Consider the following 21721-nt stretch of genomic DNA (forward strand, 5'->3'; position numbering starts at 1 on the left):
GTCCTTGGGCTAAACCTGTAGTTATTATCTTGCAACATCTAATTAAGTTTCATGTTCCAGCTATTCCTCTAACCTTATGTATTTTATACTTTTTTTTTTTTTATTTTAAATAATACTCCAGACGTCCATAAGTGGGTCAATAATGACCTGCATTCATTTCTTATGGAATTTCATGGGAACTTGTGATTTGTAACTGTCAGCTAGATCTAGAGATCTATAGCGATCTAGAGATCTATAGAGATCTAGAGATCTCTATATAACCAAAAAGAATTGGGGGAACCACACTTTGTGGTCCTTAATATTATTTTACAAATGACAGACAGCATTCATTCAGCATTCAGACAGCAATTCATCAGAAGTGATTGTGCATTACAGGGGGAGGTTTCAAATGTCTACTGCACATGCCAAACAAGCTTGTCAAGTATGACCAGAAGATTTTCTGGGTTTGTGATGCAAGGATCCTCTTTGCAGTATTTGGAATGGTTTACAGGGAGGCAAATTCAATAGAATCTGAAGGAAAACATTGTCCAGTAGATTCAGAAACACACAATGCAACATCACCACAGTTAACTTTCTCCCCAGTGTGCCTAAGGCAGACATCGTTCCTCTGATGAAGCCTTCAGAGTCCTGGCTTACAGCACAGTGTTAGGATTCAAACTTACTATGGTCAGCTATGTCAACAGGAAAGGAATGGGTGTTGTACTCCTGAGCACATTGTATCAAAATTAAATTGTGAATAAAAATACCAGAAAGGGGAGGGGGGGGGGAACACAATTGATCATATTCTATAAGACCAAAGGAGGTGTAGATACTATGGACCAGATGGCACATATATCTGCCAGTGTAGAACCTAGAGGTGGCCCATGGTGCTGTTGTACAACTTGACGCTGCCGCCCTGAATGCCTACACCTTTTCCACGGCTTAGCGCCCCAAATTCAAGAATGGTATTTTAAATCCATGACGGGTCTTTTTCACTGAGCTCTCAAAGGAGCTTGCCACACCACATATGAGAAGTCAACTGGATGGTTGTTCCCAACTGCAAACATCGATCACTGAAGCAATGGGAAGCTGTGGCATGAGAAAAACCACAACTTGGCCACAGGAGAAGAAGCAGATAGGGCAAGCCAAGAGAACAAAATTTCAAGTAATGAAGATTGTAAAGTCAGACAGGGCCGTGCAGAGACGTTTAAAGGGGCGGATGCTCAAAGTTAAAAAGGGGCACATTGAACCAGGCTGAATAACAACAACACACATTCATCAAGGATCTAATATGGGCAACAAGGCAAAGCAAACGTAGCTGATGTTTTACCTGATGGGTACAATGTTGCTGTTGAGGGGTTTCTGCTGCTGCTGCAGCTGATAGTGCTGGAGGGCAGGGCTGTGTTGATCTGAGACTGTAGACATTAAAAAGTCCATAGAGATGGTAGCTGATTAAACAAGTGTCATGAGATAATAACAAAATGCAAAGATTGGTGACAGCGCTTGGAACCATAAGGCAACAAAAAACTGTGAGAAATAAACTAGGCTCTGCCTGTGAATCACTCTTTGCTTCTCTTCTTCGTTCCATCCCATCTTTTCATATATCACTTTCCACTTGCTGTCCATCTGAGAACAAGGCACAACTTGCTATTGCAATAAACTATAATCTAATTATCCACACCTAACAACTCTTGCACTTAATCTATAATAAAATGATGACAGAAAAATGTTATAGCACTGCCTTTAGTAGCCTCACACAGCTCCTACTGTTCCCTCCTCATGTCCTTACCAGGCATGTCTGGACAATGTTATATCATGATTAATAATTTAAAAAAATCCATATACATAAAACAAACACATGCACACACACACAGTGACATTTTAGACCTTCTTCAGAATACTGTATATACTATGGGCATCTCGGTGCTGATCCAGAATCCTTACATTATTATTTATTACTAGAGCTACAATAATAAAGCAATGAGGAGGGGGAAGTAATAAATATGAAATAATGTATTTATGATGATTCCATTTGTTTCACTATCCACTCTGTGCAGGGGCAAAGCTTATTACATTTTTAAATTGTAGAGATACAATAATTTTACTGCTGTAAAATCCAAATTTTGTCTTATTTAAAATATAAATCGAATATAATCTGCTTCTTAATGTATGTTCTTTAAAATACAGTGTGTGTTTTTTAATATATTATAATTATAATAATGCATAATTGTGAACATGCATATTAGATCATTTTTTAGTGAAATATAATCCTTCCAGAAAGGCAGGAAAAGCGCTGTAACTTACTTACTAAATATGTTCTCTAAAACGGTGACAGAGCAACAGACCCATGACAGCCTTACACAGATAGCCAGCAGCTATGACCAGCACTACTTGTGCAGTTAATAAAAAGACAGGTAATGTTTGTCACGCTGTTGCACACACAGCACGCTCGTTTGTTTCAGTTCGTCAGTTGCTACAAGACAACTTACCAACGTGTACGTAATAAGCTGATACTCTTGGGTGCTATAGACTACAGTGTACGCTGCACACCTACTTACTGGTTTTGTCGCATCAGTCTGTATGGAAGAAATATAGTAAGTCTGTGTCTCTGAGTTAACTTGTGTTTCTCCTACAGCTCCAGACCGCAAAAAATGCGCGTGCTCTTTGTGAGCTCGTTCCCGGCTCGTAACCAGCGCGTTCTGCCGTCAAGGGTGATCATTGGTTAAATGTGATCATGTGACTGATGCAAGTCAGATCCTTTTATTTAGCAAAACTGTGAATAATAGTTAAATATTATTGTTGAGGGGCACAGACAGGACTCCGCACGCAAACACACATAAAAAAATAAATAAATAAAATTAAAAAAATTTAAAAGTTGCCTCAACAAAAGGGCACTTTGGGCACTCATCAGGAAAGGGGCGGGTGCTCAAGCCCCTCTAGCCCCCCCCTCTGCACGTGCCTGATAGTCAGATGTCGGTGTGGGAAATGCAACGTACCTGTGTGTAGGGATTACAGCCTGAAACAGGTGGTTGTCACAACTACATTCAGTGACGGAAAAGGCTAGAAAAGAGAGAGGAATTGTCTGGACAGTTACACACACATGTATATACTGTCTCACACAAACACACAAAACGGATTTTGACATCGTTCTGTTGCTGTTGTGTATTTTTTTTTTCCTTTTCTCATTTTAAAAATGTTTTAAAAAAAGTTAAAAATACAAAATACTTCAAACATTAGAATCATTCTTGTGTGGATACATCTAAAGGTTAATTCAAGAGATAGTATTCTGGCTATTTTCGGCATCCACATTTTTCGAATAACACTGCCACCTGCTGGTCGTTACAAGCACAATACAGAAAAAGGCAGAGTAAGCACAAAGTGTCATCCGTCAAGTGTGAGAAGGTGTGAAAAAGAGAGATGCGGCGAGTCAAGACTGTGTATGTCCCCCAGTTTGGGTCACAGCAGAGCTCGAGTCAAAGAACTGAATCGGATAAGACAGAGTCCCTTTCTCAGACCCCGAGGGAGAAGACTGGGAACAAGCGCCGCAAAGACAAACGCGCAAAGCCTCGGTCCATCTTGAAAGTAAAAATACCCAGACTCACCAGCCACAGTTTGCTCGGAAAAGTAACAAAGGACAACAAAACGCCGGCAAGGTCGATGTTGGAGCCTGCAGTAAATGATACCAAGGCAGCAATGAACCAAGGAGGAGAAAGGCAGTGTAGTATTTTGGGTAACTTTAGCTAATAAGCTAACTATGTAGCTTTATTAAGGCTGAACAGTTAAGTGAGCTGTTGCTAGCTTAAAAAAGAGCACAGGTCTTGTGATTTCCGGTATATGCTCCCCAAAATTAGTATAAAAATAAAAATAAGGTATAAATGACTTGTTGGCCTATAATCTATGAAAAATGTCTTTCATGAATAATAATGATGGTAAATAATTTGGAGCCAGAAAGAATATTCCTGTCACAATACACAGTACAAGTACAATAATGCAGTCATAAAGATACGTACAAAACACGTAATGTACGTCTGTGTGTTTATGTATATATAGACAGATATACAGTACCAATGTGTAAATAATGTTGACTACAGCCTATTTACCAATACAAGTAAATAGGTTACATATAAAACACATATATTTACAACCATGCATGCATAGTTAACTCATAGAGAAAATTTGCTTTGGATGCAGAAGTAGATCAGTGAGCTCACCGCACACTAGGACAATTGAGTGTAAGTGTGCCGTGTGTAACATTTGTTTTGCAATTTTCAAGTAGGGCCATGCTTTAAAACTAGCTGCGCAAGCTGATGAATGATCTTCCCAAAGTCCGGCCTGCCCATCCATTTCAGTGTCCTCTTCACTCAGTTGCTGTAGAAACACTTAACTACTGTAAACCAAATACCTAATTTGAGTTTGCACTGCAAAAGCCTGTCGGTGATGTGGTTTGTATTTTTCAGTGCCAAATTGTATGAATTAGTGTAACTTACAGTTGAAAGTTTCAGTACAATTTAGCTAAGGGCCACAGTGACTTGACTGCGTGGGCCTGGACCTCCAAGACCTGTGCATAATACTGACACTGCTCCGGACTGAACAGAAATAAGAGCGCTCACTCTCACATTCACCCCTCTTTTCTTTAGCGGCTGTGTTTATGTCTTGTGCTCTCTAAATGTCCTAATTCATGCGATGTCCTATTATTCAAAATATAGTTTAAAAATATGTAAAAGACAGCACTGAGGGATGAGTGAATGGCAAAAGAAATATATGTGCAGTATATTTATAGTTGTTTTTGGCTTTCACCAGTATTAATCAGTGTTCCTTAACACAAGTGTTAAAAAAAAACTTAAAACTGTATTTTTTACAGAATGATTTCAGTAATTTTTAGTATTGTTCTGTTAGCCGCTTCCATTACTAAGTGTTTTGTATGAAGTTTGTCTTTGACTGTGTTTGAGTGTTAGTGTTGTTTACATAACTGTATTAAGCTTTTTGCTGTTATGTCCACCCCCAGGGCCAGCTCATTTCACATTGGCCTCCTTAATATCAAGCTGGTGAAACTATAAACCTAGACTGAAACTAAAAGTCTAACACAAAGCCAGTGTTCTTTTAGTGTCAGGCCCTAGCCTGGATAAATGGGGATTGTTGCATCAGGAGGGGCATCTGACGTCAAATCATGGCCAAGTCGAACATGATGATCATATGTGGAAGTGATGGTGGATGAGTTTAAATGGGATCAACCATCTAAAGTAAGGGACAGTTCACAAGTAGGGTGAGGAAGCGAGTGCAGGCAGGGTAGAGCAATTGGAGATAGGTGTCAGTGATTTGTGACAGAAGGATAGCAGAAAGAGTGAAAGGGAAGGTGTGCAAGATGGTAGTGAGACGGTTTGTAGACGGTGGAAATGAGTACATAGGAAGGACACCTCAGGTTGAGCAGTTTGGAGACAAAGAGAGAGGCGAGGCTGAGATGACTTGGACATATGCAGAGGAGGGATAGTGGATATACTGGACAAAGGAGGTTGAATATGGAGCTGCCTGGCAGGAGGAAAAGAGAACTCAGACCAGGTTCATGGATGTAGTGAAGAAGGATATGCAGAGAGTTAATTTCACAGAGGAGGATGTGTGAGATAGGGTGAGATGCATGCAGATGATCTGTAGTGGTGATTTCTAAAGAGAGTAGCTGTAAGAAGAAGTAGAAAGTGGGCAATCATGGCTCAAGAGTTGGCAGTTTGTCTTGTAATCAGAAGGTTGCCGGTTCAAGCCCCGGCTCGGGCAGTCTCGGTCGTTGTGTCCTTGGGCACCTACTGGTCATGGCCAGAGGGGCCGATGGTGCGATATGGCAGCCTCACTTCTGTCAATCTGTTCCAGGGCAGCCGTGGCTACAACTGTAGCTGCCTCCACCAGTGTGTGAGAGTGAATGAATAGTGGAATTGTAAAGTGCTTTGAGGGTCTCGAAATGCGCTATATAAATGCAATCCCTTATTATTATAAAAAAAAGCCTAATATTCATCCTGTTTGTCATTGTTGCGGTCAGGTGCTGACACTGCAGATGGAGATGTTTTCTTTTTCTCCCAAAGATCCACTGGCAAAGCAACAAACGAGAAAGAAAAGGTAGGTGGTGTGCAAAGTGTGCAGCAGAAAAATGGTAACAATGTGTACCAAACAAGTTTATATAGTTAAAATTAGTGTAATTTTAAATAGCTTGGGGTTTAATGGCAAACAAAAAATTGTCTTCTATCAGGCTCACTGTATATTGAAAACCTCTTTATGTTTTACTTTGTAATTTAACTTTAGCGTGACTGATCTTTCCTTAAACTCTAACTTTCAAAAGTTAAATAAAGGCTCAAACTGTGCATCAGGACTTCTAAACAGGCATGCAGTTACAGTAAAAAGTTTGTGAACCCTTTGAATTTTTCTCTCTTGTTGCAAAAATATGACTGAAAACATTACAGCATGTAAAAACCAACCAAAAAAAATTTATTCTTTTCGTCAAATGTGAGTTGTGGAGATCACTTAATGTCTATGTTATTCAAATAAAATTATTTACACACGGTTGTGGTCCTGTTGATAGGACACCTGCCTTTAATGTACTTCCAAATTTACAGTCAGTATTTGAGGGTCATGTTAATTTCTGCTTGTCACAGAAATTAATTCAGAAATCTGATGTTTTGGGTCATATTTATGTAGAAATATAAATATGGCTCACCAAAAGTTATATGTGTATTTTGTGTCCTCTAGACCCACGAATAAGGCAAGATCTATTTACACCATTTCTCTTTTCCCTTTCCTCTGATTTTTTCCCCTTCACTGGATAGGCGAAGCAATTTGTTCTTAGGACCATCTCCAAGATGTTGGAGGAGAATCAGCTTATCAGACAGAGACTGGATGCTCTCACTAAGGCCAAATGAGTCTGCGAGGATCATAGTGGCCCACAAACATAGTAGGCAACTTGCTAGTACTCAGCACAAGTGTTTCTTTAAATCTTTGTTCTCATCGGTTGCCACATTTACTTTGTTAAGCATTGGGTGTGTGTTAGAAGTGTTGTTAAAGGTCAGGTTGCTGGATCTTGAAGCAGTTTGCATAGAAATGCATTTCTCAGAGAGAACCACCGTTTACTGTGTTTAGCTGAAACTGTTATCTTATTAAATCGGTCAGTGAAATAATTGTGCAGAAGTCTTCTTCAAATTATACATATTTTACTGACTAAATGTTAACTGAGTCTACATAACATGACAGCGCCTTTAACAGGGCTCTAGACTAACTTTTTTCCACGGTTGCACTGATTTTCTTAGGTGCAACCAAATTTTTCTTTAAAAAAGATATCAAAGTTGATGATCCCGACTTCATCCATGGTCCAGGATGTTGCAGGAATTACCTTTATCCACCAGAGGGCACCACCGCCTCTCATATTATTTTTTGTTGGTCTTTTGGTTTTCAGTTATTCAGCAGCAACAATTTTATAACCAAAACAGGAAACCTTATAAATGTTTAAGTTGCTTGTATTGGAAACACTCAAAAAAGAGAAATTGGGTGGTTATTAAATTTATAAGAGTCTAACTTGTAATTTGAACAAAATCAGAATATATAAACATGGTGAATGCAATTAAATCATGTATGATGTGCATGCAATTCAACAACGTAACACTTGTTAAATATATTCTTGTTGAAATGACATGATACAATCTAGCAAGAGTGGTTAGTTGCCTGGTTTCGTGATATCACACGATCTTACAAGATTTCAAACTGCAGGAAAATCACTGAGGCAGAAAAGCGTACACACACCACATGTATGCTATTGCTATTTATTGTGGTTTAACCTGTTTAAGGACAAGTGCCCTGTCCAGGGTGTACCCTGCCTGTCGTCCTACAACACCCCGGAGTTAATGAGAGAAAATGACAAGTGGGAGAGATCAGTGGAGTGACAACTTTGTGAAATTTGTTATAAATCTATTCAACTGGAGGAAAAAAAAGATGCATATGACAAGTTTCATGTTAAGTAGAATCTAGACTTTGTCAAACACTCCAAAAAATAACTCTTTTTAATTCTAATGTGTGAACTTAAAATAATCATAGAAAGGATTTCCACGTTAATAAATGGCTTTCTGTTACCATTTTGTTGGGCTAACGGGGCTTGTGCTTTGCTTGAGAGAGTTGTTTTGCTCAGACTAAGAATTTGCTTGTAATGTGTAATAAAAGCTTCAAATTTTAGGGCACATTCGGCGCCTGTTATTTTACATTTTGAGAAAGAAGATAGTTTGTGATTGTTTTAGCAAAAAAAAACAAAAAAGTCAAAAGTAAAAATTTTAAATTGTTTTCACTGTATTCATTGATTGATTCACTAGTTTAAAGTAAAAATTTTTCATTAGTAGAAATAGGAAAAAATAAGAATTTTATTAATTGTATTGACCTCTTCTGGTTCCCCACAGGTTTCAATGTTGAACTTAGAACCAAACGTTTCAAGTTGATTCTCTTTGACAGGATTGATATTAGTATATCAACTTGAGAGGCATGTGGCAGTGATTATTTTAAGTGTAATATAATTGCTGTTAAACCATGGAGTCGCACAATTTAATTTAAATTGTTCCGCAGTTTCTTAATGTTTTGATTGATGAGCCTCATTGCCTCTGTGTTCAGAGGTCACTTGTTTTACCCTTTTTCCCTCCACACATATCAGGGCAGCCGTGTCAGCAATCTCAGCAAGAGTTCAGCAAAGTTGTGTCTCTGCGACCATAGTGTGCGCTAAAAAATACAGCTCTTAATGTCTTAACATGATGTTGCGTGTGACACAAATTTTTACACAGTAGATTGTTAGCTATGTTGCTGTATAACCTTGAAATTAAATGGTGAAGGTCTGAATGCAAAGTGCTCATCGGTGGGTTAAACTGGTATACATTCAATCACCTCTCAGCCGCCAAACTATAGAACACATGCATTCAAACATGTGTCTCTCAGACCAGCAGCCTGTCATTTTAAACAAGTCTGATGACAAGGTAGCCCTTTAAAAGTAAACACTTTTTTTCTGAAGACCCCACAACAAAAATTGCACAAGTTTTTGTACATTAGAGTCCCAATTGACAGAATCATAACTGTGTCAGGTTTAAAAGAATGTAGCTTGAAAAAACGATTTAGGCACAATGTCAATACAAGTCTACAAAAAGAGGCCTAACTTTGTTCACATATCTCAGTTATGCTCAGTTTGAGGGGAGTTCTTCTTTCTCCTTGTCCTTCCCGATGTTGTGCATTTTTCCATTGTTCGGTTCCGGGTCGCTGCTTGTGCAGCTGACCGGCCAGCTACCTAGCCTGACCTGTCTCCCCCATGTGATGTTTGTGTATTGTATGTACGATCGGCAAAGTTACTCTCTTAATTGCCCCTTGGGGATAAATAAAGTCTTCTGAATCTGAATAACCTCTGTTCATAATTTGATGTGCTCTGTAGCAAATAGGGCGCGTGGTTTTGAACATAGTAAACAGGCAGTTTATTGAGGGTGTTCTTAAAGCATGGAGGATAAATGTGCGTTGGGGTGGTATAGAGGCCTTCAAACAATCAGAGCTGCGGTCTGCGAGGAGACTGGCAGACTGGCAGCTGTACCTTCAGACGGTGTTGCCAAGCCTGTTGATCACTGGTTAGCCGCATTGTTTACATGGTCAGAGGCGTTGGAATGTCAGTCCACTTTAAAACCAGCGCTTTTCTTTTATTTCAGGAAATAATGTAGTTGAGTACAGCTAAAAACATTACAGGGAAATCATTCACAAGTGGATACAAGTACCCAAAGTGGCATATTTACTATGATGACTATCCTTTAGTCTCCTGAAAACTCAAGATAGTGGGCATTTTCAACATGGCTTTATTTATTTATTTATTCTTCAGATAATGTAAACTAGAGTTGCCATTTTTAATGATTTTAGCCAATTCATATACTTTACCATGTGGAAGTTGAGTTTGGAAGTCTGATATTATTCAGAAGTTTGCCTTTTTTCATAATAGTTTGCTAGCAGTGGAGTGGGCTGTAGTAGTACAAGTTATACTTTTTGCTTCACTCGCATCTACTTGGTGGGCCTGTTACACTCCTCAATAGTTACCCCTGTCTTACCCGTGGCCCCCCAATAGCTTGCTGTGTATGGTGACATAGGATTTAAACTGCATCCACACAGGAAGCTGGTCACGTGTTGCTTTGTTTGGTAACTGGTCGCTAGTGGACATTTCAGGCTCTGCTTAACTGGGTATTTTCTGATATATTCACTACTGATCATATGTCAGTCAATGGCGTTGTGCTTCTCACTGATAGTTACATCAGCCTCTCTCCTCAGTGTTGAGAAAAGTGAATCTTGGGATTACCCCCTGGGGTTTTTAATGTGGTCGATTTAAGACACAAATGTCATTAATCTTTTATAGGCTGAGGTCGCCACACTGCTGCAAATCACCTGTAGTGTGGATGCAGCTTTAGAGGGATTTCAGAAGGTTTTTCGTTTGATCTCTGACTCCTGCAGTGCATGTCTTGGGCAAGATACTGAACCCAAAAGCTTGTGTTTGCATAAGTGCATTTACCATAGATTAAAATAGTAGACTGAAGAATAAAGCAAACACTAAAGTTCTAAAAGTTTAGCAGACACTTGCATGAAAATCTGATGGTGTAGTTAGATTAGTTGAATAGTAACCTCACAAGAAGAAGCTTTGAACCCCACTTCATACCTAATGTCTGGGATAACCTCTCATGAAGTGAGAGTGAACATAAGAAAGCTGAGCAGCCAACCTTTATGCATTGAATACATGAAATTCATTGAAATAGATGGAAGAATTTGGCGCTGGGTGAATGTCTGAACCTAGCTGTATGCATCATAGTGCTACAAAAGTGGGGGAAGGGAAAATCTTTTCATTTCAATCATTTTGTTTTACCTGAAACTAAGACACTCAGATACATGCAGAGAGATTTTATAGTTATAGATTATGGTTACTTTTGATCAGAAGCATATAAATCAAGAGTACAAACTTCTATAAGTCAAACAATTGTTTTCTAAGATAGAGATGACGACTGAATTGGGAAGTTTTGACATTTTGAAAATTCAAGGGGCTAAAGTGATTTTCTTTTTTAAAATTATTGGCTAAAGGGGGAAAAATATGCAAATGTTGGTGCTTGTAGATTGTTTCAGTTATCCGCTGCACTATTAGCAGGAACTGGCGATATGTACTCTTTGGCCTTTAAATTCATGCTTATCTTAAAATAAACCTGTGTTAGTTTCTATAAAATGCAAAGTCTTATTACCCTTGATGGCATTGCAGTGGTGTTTCTACTTTTTCGTGATGTTGGATGATTCATTACTTTTTAACACCTTCTATGCCACATCCTGACTGAGACAGCTTAATGTGAGAAAAAGCGCCTGACACTGTCAGCAAATTTGAGCACTGACTGTGTGGCAAGAAAGATAAAACCAAAGTGGGTTAAAGTTGTTGTTTTTTCCTTTTTACATTTTTGAAGATTAGATTGATATTTTGCTGCTGGATTTCTTTGCTGTTGGCCAATGATTCTCAAATATGTAGGGGTACGTGGGTGGAAAATTTAACAGATGAAGGTATTTGGGACCAAATAGCTCTGGGGACTTTCTGGTGGGCGCCTGACCATTAGATCACTTAACTACATATCTTCTAGGTTTCTCCTGCTTTTATTTGCACTGACAGTAGAAAAATTATGCAATGGCTAGCTTGTAATTGGGATAGCAGAAGTTACAACCGCACTGACAAGATGGTAAATTGCAGCTGTGTGCTTTTGGCATTTGGGGTACTGTGACTGCTTGCTCTTAACTTGGCCATCAGACAGAACCATGCTTAAATGTCACACCATCACTTTAAAGTATTGCGCGTTAGTTTGCTATCAGCTTAAAACACAGACCCAGGGTAGCCATTTAAGTCCTTTTGTAATGCAACAGAAAGTCAGTGATCATCATCTACAGCTTTATTACAGTGCTGCAGTCCACTCTTATCTCTGTCGTTTCCCTTAAAAGTCCTTAGTATAATCCACGATCCTAATGTTACCCCATACTGCAGCAAAGATGTGCTTTTTTCATTATATCTATATATTGTTGACAATATACAGTGTGATTATGGTCAATTATAAATAAAAATGATCTCACAAATTGTGCTGCCTGGAGTTGCTAGCAATGCCATGCCATAGGTACCATAAAGCCCATACAGTTGTACACTAAAGTGATAAACCATTTTGTTCCATATCAAATACATTTTGTAGTAACTTTTTTTCATTTGTTCTTAAAGTTTAGTAAAAAGTAAATAAATAAAAGGTAAATGAGTCAATAATCATACCAAGTTGAAGCAGCCCCAAATAAAACAATGGGAAACGTAAATCAGGTTTATGAAATATATTTGTAGTTGGTGGGTATTGTGGGAATTGCTACATACACGATGAACATGAAAGTTGACTTCATTGCTGTTTGTAATATGCAGTGCTAAGTTTAACACATCGGCACACTCGCTTCTACTATTTCTTTCACATAATATTTCTGCCACTTGCGATCGTGATCACACTAAAAGCTGATGTTTCCCATCTGCTACCGTGTTCAGAAGAATCATAAATGTGACCTTTTAAGACTATGGTGCATCATGAATTTGTGGTGAAATTTGTGAGATACTTTTACTGAATGCTTGTTGTGGTTTGATTTAGCAGCACATGTGGGTTAAAGGCTGACTTCCTGTAAGACTTAGAGTGTCACATGCACATTAGCATATAGGGAAGCTGTAACTTGTGGTGAGATGGGGATTTTTTTAATTACTCGGGGGATTTTATTTATTGATGTTTTCCATGGCTACAAATTAACTACAGAAAAATGTATGGAATCATTATTGTGGCAATGAGTTCACTGTCATGTTTGGTGTGTTTTAAACTTTGTGACATGGTATATTATCCTGTTGGAAACAGCCTTCAGGAAATGGGTACACTGTGGCCATAAAGGCTGTTCTTAGTTGGTACAATGATTACCAGACTGTGCCCCCAGAAACACTACCATCTTGATATAGTTAGTATGGCTGTAGTTAGTGTGTTTAACTATAAAGCCGTTAAACATCATGCTACAAGTCCTGGAAATTGTGTTACTGCTAAAAAAAAAAGCATGTAGCTTTACAGTTTTTCTATTTTGACTGAAGAAAAGGTGAGCTGTCGTCTGTCTTATTTCGTCACTGTGAGATGCTGGCGTGTGGTACAGCTTACATGTGTCGGTGTTGCTGTGGTGACTTCAGAAAGCTATTACTCATTACTATAGAGCTGCGGTTGTTCGTAAGACGAGGAAAGGGCAAATATCTGAGTCTGAGTGCATCTATACCCGAAACTTGCAGCAAAACGAATGCAGCTCAAGTAAATTACAAACAAAAAAGAGAAAATGGTTAAGTTACTTCAGTTGCTGTTAAAGTGTAAGCAGTTATTTTGCTGGTGGTGATGGTGAGAATGAAACACCCAGTTTGAGGCTTTTAAAATGGGTTTTCCCTAACAGACTCTCTTATATACTGTCTGTGGCACCGTCAGTAACATGGGCTTCATCACTTGAAGAAACACATACAGAATTACATTTCTGTATGTGTTTTGGTGACATGTTGTATAGGGCATTTATCTGTGTTTTAAGAATTTTTCTTTTTTAGACAAAAAAAAACAAAACAAAAAACGACTAAAGCAAATGAAGGTTAACTATCAAATGTTTCTTTGTAAGATGGAGCTGTGATATTTCTTTTCCTCTAGTTAAGCTCTCAACTCTTTGATACTCAGGATAAAAGTATTCTTTTTATGGTATACCTGGGTTATGTCCTAATTTATTTAGGCATTATGTATGTTGGAAAAATAAAGTACTGAGGGCAATGATATAATTTTGAGATTGACCTCAAGATAAGCTCTTTTCACGAAAATCTGGGTTTTACATGTGTTTGCATGCATTGTCCTTGAACCTGGTTTAGTTATTTCGTTGCTTCTAAGTCAATACGGTGGTACCTTTTTTAAAACATTTCCCACTGTGTGTTGAATGCATTAAACTTCTGTGGGTTACAGCTGATGCTGTTATTACTATTTCTGTAATTTTAACTAAAATACTCTAGATGATTTTTGTGTATGGTTTAATTGAAGTTGCGAAGTGTTCACATAGGATATGCCAGCAGTTGGCTATCAAATGCTCCTTCAATTACATATATTAGCCTAACAGGGCTGTTGTCCCGCCTTAAAGTGCATGGCCCTCTGTCCTCCTGTTTTATTATTTATTAGAAACATGCGTGCAAATGCATGGTTTTTTAATCATTTAGAATTTTAAACACTATTGTAGTTTTATCAGTTTTATGTGTCCCGCTTTTAATATAAAATATGATGGTATGTGATGATGTTTCTCACCATTATTCACCTATACCCTTCTTGATTACCAAAAGTCTAACAGTTCTGTTTGATTTTCAAATATAAGCTCACACCCAGTTACCCGTGCACATTATAAACCTGTAGGTAGGGAATCGGTAGAAAAGCACTGTAATGACAGAGAGGCTCCTTTGTTAAGATGCACGTGCGTATTACAGGAGACTAAGCTCGTGCTGTGTGAGCACTTTGCTTCACATGGAGAGTAACTGTGTTGTGGAGCTGGGGAGCTGAGACCCTGATGCCACTGTAATCCTGATGATTACAGAGAGCACACATTCTCTGTGAGGGCTGATCACAGAGCACTGGACACAGCAGCACACACCAGTCACTTCACAGGAGGTCTTTGCGATGTGCGGACATGTGTCTGTGAGGGAGAGACAGACAGAGAGAGCTAGAGTATGCAGCAAGCACATTCATCTTGCATGAAGTTAGGTGTGTGTCACTTTTTTGTGTCACTTGTAAAACCCATGCACTGCGCTGGTATTCTTCACTGAGTGGCTAGAGGCTGCATTTAGGAACGCCGTTACTTCTCGTGATGTTTCCTAATACTTTGGAGCCCTACAGGTATGAGCTTCAAACAGGCACGAGACACCTCTGTCTCCATCCACACAGCAGAGACTGGGACTAATCGCAGCGGGCGCCACACACCTCAGGAAGGTAGCAATTTTCCATCATTACCGTTAAATCCTGCTTAAAAGAACCGGATTCCACAGGCCTAATTACAAGGTGTTAATAATAACAATGTAATGACAGTCATTTTAAAGCCTGCCCAAAACCATAATCCATCACCCAACTGACTCTCACATTTAAGTGTGTAACTGCTGTGTGATGTCTGAATTTTGAAAGCACCATGATTGTTATTGATTGCCATTGTGATTACTCCAACAGTCGGTGTGGCAGGGTCTGCGCGTTGGGGCTTGAATTAGGAGCATCGTCAGCTTTTGTCAAATGGAAATGCAGCTCTACAGACAGACGCTGATGCTTGAAGACACGGCAAGCCAATCTACCAGCCTAATTGCTGTACAGGACAGAGCTTAGCAGCCAGGGAATCGATTTACAAATATTAGTAAGGTTTTGTATTCGGCCTCTGTCTCATTTAAAATGATTCTGCATTAATTCAAGACATCAAGCATGACTATGTGCAAGCTTTTTCAATGTTAACTAAGGGTATGCAGTTTGCAGAGTGAAAGAAATACAGCCAGGAAACAATCTTCCACCATGGTAATTACTGCTAAATGAGGCTGATGCGAAGCTGACCTGCTGTCTGGTTAGGGGTGTGGCAGAGTGCCCTAAACACAACGTCCAATCACAAGTCTTCCCCCAAACCCTGGGATCAAGACTCATCATTGGCTGAAAGTCCCAAATGCACGCCAGACTTTTTCCAGCACTAACTCTGTCAGCTTTGTGACAGCTTAAGAGAAGCTACTCCAGATTCCTCTCTGACCGGTCTCATTCTGGGACCAGAAAAGTGTCTTATGGATTGTACTTAAATTCTAATACTGAAAAGAAAGAGAAGAAAAAATGTCTGCGTCTGGGGACTCAAGAAATGAGTTTTCCACAGAAGAGGATGCAGGATCAACGCAGCTGAAGCTCGGGCGCATGGCACAAACATCCTGTCTTCCCTTCAGCGTTGAAGCTCTCATGTCGGAGACGAGGCCGCTGGCTGTGACCAGCAAAGAAAAGGGAAATTATGATTTGAAGGAGGATGAGGCGCAGCGGACAGATGAGTGCACACAAAACTTAATATCTATTAAATCAGAGCCACTGGAACAACAGGAATTTCCCTCTTGGATATCCAGCTCCATTAAGATGTCTACTCCCCCACGTAAGTCATTTTCCAATCCAGTTTTATTACTAGTTAGTGGTTCAGTTTTGAATCAGGGTTTTTTTTTTTTAAATCAGGGTCTTCGAGTACTGTAAGTCATCCAGTTTAAACTTTTGTAATGCAAATGTGTAAAGTTGGAGGAAAAGTCCCACAGCTGGCTTCAAGTTCATAATTTTAAGAAAGAGTTTTTATGCATAATTAATACTGAATCAATAGACAAATCAAACATTTTTGACAGAACAAGAAGGAGTAATAAAAAGAGAAATATATTGATTTGTTTTTAAGAATTTTGCATAATGATTTTTCTGCTCACCAGTTTCACATTGTTTAAAGATAATCATCTTGCATTATTTAAAATTTTAGATAGTGGTAAATACTCTAAGAAGCAGGATACAGGAGAAGCGTGGCTTTTCAATCAGTATTGCTGTCCATTAATTTTCTGATCATTACTTTTCCTGTTTAGTCATTTGGTGTTAAACCACTGAAAAGGAAAGAATTAAAGGTCTGTTTGCTTTGACAGCTGATTTAGTTTCATGTTTTCCATATATCCTGTAGGGCAGCTTAGTCCGACAGTCTGCTCATTGAGGAAGCACAAAACCAACCGTAAGCCTCGTACTCCCTTTACCACAATGCAGCTTCTGGCCCTGGAGAGGAAATTTCGTCAGAAGCAGTACCTGTCCATCGCCGAGCGGGCCGAGTTCTCCTCCTCACTGTCCCTGTCCGAGACCCAAGTCAAGATCTGGTTTCAGAATCGACGGGCCAAAGCCAAGAGGCTTCAGGAGGCTGAAGTAGAGAAACTCAAACTAGCAGCTGGTGTAGGCTCCAAAGCTGTCTTCTACCCAGGATACTCATCCTTGGGTTTTCCCCTGCACGCTGGTTCGGCAGGGCTCTATGGACTGGGCTACTCATACGGCCGCACCCCTGTTCTCCCTGCTGCACATCTGGCTATGTACGCCTCACAGGTCGGCTACAGCCTTTTCCACCTCTCCTGAGACGAAAAAGAAATATACAGACAGATTGTGCTAAAAGGGATGACAAGAGTGTATCATTAAATCATGCACCTTATGCAAAACTTGTTTGCATGTGACCTGAAGTGGACTTTAAGCTTCATTGTTTGTCTTAAGAAGGATTTACAAGTGTTCTGCTATTTGCAAAAGACTATGGAAGGATACAGCATCCCGAAGGTCCCTCTTTGCCATTTGCAAACATAATACCAGAATACATATTGTTCAGATTGTCTTTTCTGCCCTTTTTCTAAAGTGTTTCTCACTTGTTACCCTTCAACATGCAGGGATATTTCACTGCACCTTTAAATCATTGAATACTCAAGTCACACATTTATTTGTAATAGTTTTAGAGTCACATACTTGATGTTACATATCTTCATTTTCATTAGTTAATATTTTATGTATATGATATTAAATTGAGATCCTTAGCACGCCCCCTCGTTTGCTGTATTTATTTGTAGCCTGCATACAACACAAGGTAGAATTGGTAACCTGGTGCGGTTACTTTAATGCAGTTGTCTGCTTCTTTTGATGTGGTCTTCTGTTCATACCCAAATTGTGTTTAGTTCTTTGTTTGGTGGCCCATCTGCTTCTGAAATTCAGTGGCCTCCTTTTGTTTACCACACATGCAGGAAGAGGCTCTTTTCTTCTCATCTCGTTTAACACGCCTCATATGCTTTCTTCTACAGAAATGTTAAGGTCAGTGCAAAATATAACGTATTTCAACTGCAATTACACAAAAATAACATTTCCCTCGATGATTTCCTTCCCCTATTCTGAATGCATTGTGAGCTCTACCGTCTAACTAATACTGTCTTTGTTTCCCAGAAAGTCGTCATTATATCATTATTTCTTTTTCTCACTTATGCTGTTTTGGGTGTAAATTATCTTGTAAAAAGATCAATGCGTTACGAGAGATTTTAACTTTTGATCATAAATGGTTCAGTTCCATTCTGGATGAAAGTGATCCTAGCTGCTTTATTGCTATAGAGAGGCATCATAAACTTCAACTTTTGGCAAGAATTTGGAGCATTTAGCGTCTTTATTTGGGCCTAAAAGCAGTGCTGTAATCTTAAATCCCTAAAATGTGTTATGTCTTGTGCTCTTTTGCTGTTTGGGCTCCAAACTATTATGCAAGGAAAAATATGCTTTTTATTTTTTTTTAACAATATCTTGAATTTCTGCATTTATTTTTCAGGGACTCTTTGATATAAGAAACTTGTGTGTGACCAATCAAACAAACTACTCAAGCTATTCACTTTACCAATGTGCTTCAGGGATTTGCACTTCAAAAATGAAAGCACGGCATAAAAACTACAGCTGCCAGCTAATCTCTAACATTAAGAATAATGAAGTAGCAATTTCTATACATGGGTGGATATACAGCGGGGTGGTCCAAGGGAAGAGGTGTTGCACTCTTTAATGAATATTTATTCAGCCAAATTTCCCCCTAAAGATGAGAAATTATATAAACAAAAATGAATGCTTTCAGCAAATAGCACGTCTCACATTGTCTTAATTGTAAACATGTGTTTTCATATTGCTCTTGGATCTCACAGAGGTAGAGATTTATTTGCTTGATGTGAGCCTTATTTTTAAACTGTATACTTTAAACGAACTCTCTCTGTGAACTTTCTAACACAGCATTATAGCAGGCTGTCCCTTTGCAGTCTGTAGTTTAATTGTGCTTGTCTCAGAGTTCTGACTCCAAAACTCTGTGAAATTATATGTGCAGACTCAGTGATAACAGAACGGGGCATTACATGGTCTCTCTGTCTCTGTGCCTCTTTCCTTCACCAAACTTGGAGAAGTCTTGTTACCATTAGCACATATTTCACAGTCCATTTGCTTCCCTCCATTTTGAAATTAAACCCGGCATTAAGCTGATAGGAAGGCCCTTAATAGCGTTGACTGGCCACAGTCTCCAGTTTCAAATGTTTTCAGTGTGAAACTTAGGCAGAAGAAATTATCACAGCCCATTTGAGATCAGATAAAGAAACAGAGACGTTATGTTTTATAATGAATAGATACATTAACAGTAATCATTATAAACACCAAATGTAAATGAAAATCGCCACAAGATAGATGTGCAAATTTGACAAAGCATGATGTTATTTTCATGGAAATGTGCCTTGAGGGTTATTTACATTCTTACAAAGCTAATTTGAGTTTCTTGGGTAATTAGCGAGGGCTCGGGTCATACAGTCTTTCTAATATCCTCAGCCAAGAGAGCAAAGGGTCAAACACTTCACATGTTAAAACAATACTCACATATTTATATATGCATTGAACTTTTCACCGAAATACTCTTTTTTTTTGTATTAGAAATTTAAAGGAACCTACATTTACAATTGCTTTAACCCACCGCTGTCAGTTTTACCCTTCATAGTTTACATTTAAGTGTGTTTGGAAGACTTTTTTTTAGAGTCGGTATGAATAAGAGAATATGAATACAAGGGACACATTTGACAACCAAACAACCAATAACTCTGATGATGCACTGGTAGACAAACAAGACCATAACCTCTAAAGGTCTGCATATTGCTTTTAATTACTTAATATTTTTGTGAAGTAAAATCTATTGGCCAGCATCCCCCTGAGACCCAGTATATTCACTATGTTTAACACTATGTTCTTTCAGTTTAACAAAACAAGTTAAATTGAAAGAACCTCTTTGAATTTGTCTTCCAATTTCAATTCTTTTACATATCAGGACATATAAAATTAAGCCAAAACGCAGAAGCGGTTTGGGAAACAGTTAATACAGCTTCCATAGAAATTAAGATGGTGAGTAGCACTTGATTAAATGATCATCAACAAGTGTGAGTGCCTATTTATACAATGCCAAAGAGAAAAGACCTCAGCAATGATCTTTAAGAAGTATGGCTCGTTTGGAAGGATTGCCAGAAGAAAGCCTTTCGTGGTGGGGGGAAAAACAAATGGCAAGACTTCTGAAAAATATGTTCAAGCAATGTTTGGACAGATTAGACTAAAATGTACAAGTTTGGCCATAATGCACAGCTCCATGTGTGGCAAAACCCAAACAAAGCATATCAGCACAAACATCTCGTATCAACTGTCAGGCACGATCTTGTCTTACTGCCACAGGATCTCCGTACCTTACAGTTATTGAGTCAACCATGAGCTCCTTTGTATACCAAAGTGTTCTAGAGTCAAATGTGAGGCCATCTGTCTGATAGCTGATGAAGCGCGAGCTGATTTGATGAGCTCAAGCACAGGAAGAATTCTACTGCATGGCTGAAATGGCTGAACCAGAGAAGAATCAGGGTGTTGCAATGGCCCAGTGAAAGTCCAGACCTCAGCCTGACTGATATTGTGTGGCACTACTCTAAGAGAGCTTTGCATAAACCTGCCCACAAACATCAATGAACTGAAACAGCGATTTATGGAGTAATGGACCCAAATATCTCCACGGTGATGTGAGAGACTGATAAAGTCAGACAGAAAACACTTACTCCAAGGTAATGCTGCCAAAGGTGGTTCTACATGTTATTAAATCGTGCTGCTTCTGAACTTTGGCTTAATCTTTCATAAGAAGTAATGACATGGTGTGGTGTGCCATCTGTTATTTCTCATCTGAGGTTGTATTTAAGAAGTTTAGATCCTGGTAAGATCTAAATGATTGATCACGATTAAGTAAAACCTTAGGACTATCAACAAACAACACCTTGACTGTGTCAGCAAGTCACTGCATACAATAGGTGTTGTTACTTGAACCTAATATTCTTGCAGCTCTGCCAGAAATCCACTAGGTGTAGCAGCTTTCCATCTATTGCTGCTCATTGAAACCAACAACACCAAACAGTCCTTCTGATTCTAATAACAATATCTGTCATGGTCGGCTGTGTGGCAGGCAGGCAGGAGTGGTGGACCCAAAATGCAGGATTCTCAGGACACGAGGTTTAGACAGAAAATGCAGCTTTATTGCTGGAGCAGAACATCAAGATAAAATAAAACTCACAAAAGCAAACAAAACTCTAAACAGAGATGCAGGAGGACTGGAAATCCTAAACACGCAGCAAGTGAGGGTGAACAGACGTTAACGATGCGACACAGAGTAGGGGAAGACACAGACACTAAATACAAGAGGTGAACGGAACAAAGAGGAAACAGCTGGGAGACACGGCTGACGTTGATTACACTGACGAGACAGGGAGAGCACAAAGCTGAACGCACTGACAAAGGACACAGACCTACAAAATAAGACAGGAAGCACACGCCAGACAGAGACAGACTCGTAAACAGGCATAATGACGTCATGGACAAACAGAGGGACATACGGGCAGAGAAGACTAAGCACAGGCAACCTAAACCAAACATAAGGGCAAGATAACAAAACCTAAACCAGACATAATCATCATCGTCATCAACATCATCATCAGATAACTAAAGAATCAGAATATAATTATAATCAAAACAGTATCACCAGAGAATAACCAATCCATAATGCAAAAATAAACCAAAACATAAGAAACTCAAAATGCTGGGTCGACCCGACCCAGGACCGT

The 21721-nt window shown here is 39.0% G+C and overlaps 1 protein-coding gene and 1 pseudogene across 1 annotated transcript; both read left to right on the forward strand.

Moving 5' to 3' along the window:
- The first annotated feature begins 610 nt into the window (after positions 1-610).
- LOC146638534 (uncharacterized) lies at positions 611-9598 on the forward strand (annotated as a pseudogene).
- A 6283-nt stretch (positions 9599-15881) lies between these two features.
- Positions 15882-17177, forward strand: LOC146638535 (homeobox protein MSX-2-like). The gene is made up of 2 exons (XM_085369322.1): positions 15882-16185; positions 16741-17177. Exons 1-2 carry the CDS (start codon positions 15882-15884, stop codon positions 17175-17177), a joined length of 741 nt encoding a protein of 246 aa, XP_085225448.1.
- Positions 17178-21721: the final 4544 nt, after the last annotated feature.

The sequence above is a fragment of the Diplotaxodon limnothrissa genome, linkage group LG2, assembly GCF_057381915.1.
Source record: "Diplotaxodon limnothrissa isolate DT_005_m linkage group LG2, D_limnothrissa_male_GT1.1, whole genome shotgun sequence".
NCBI classification, from domain to species: domain Eukaryota; kingdom Metazoa; phylum Chordata; class Actinopteri; order Cichliformes; family Cichlidae; genus Diplotaxodon; species Diplotaxodon limnothrissa.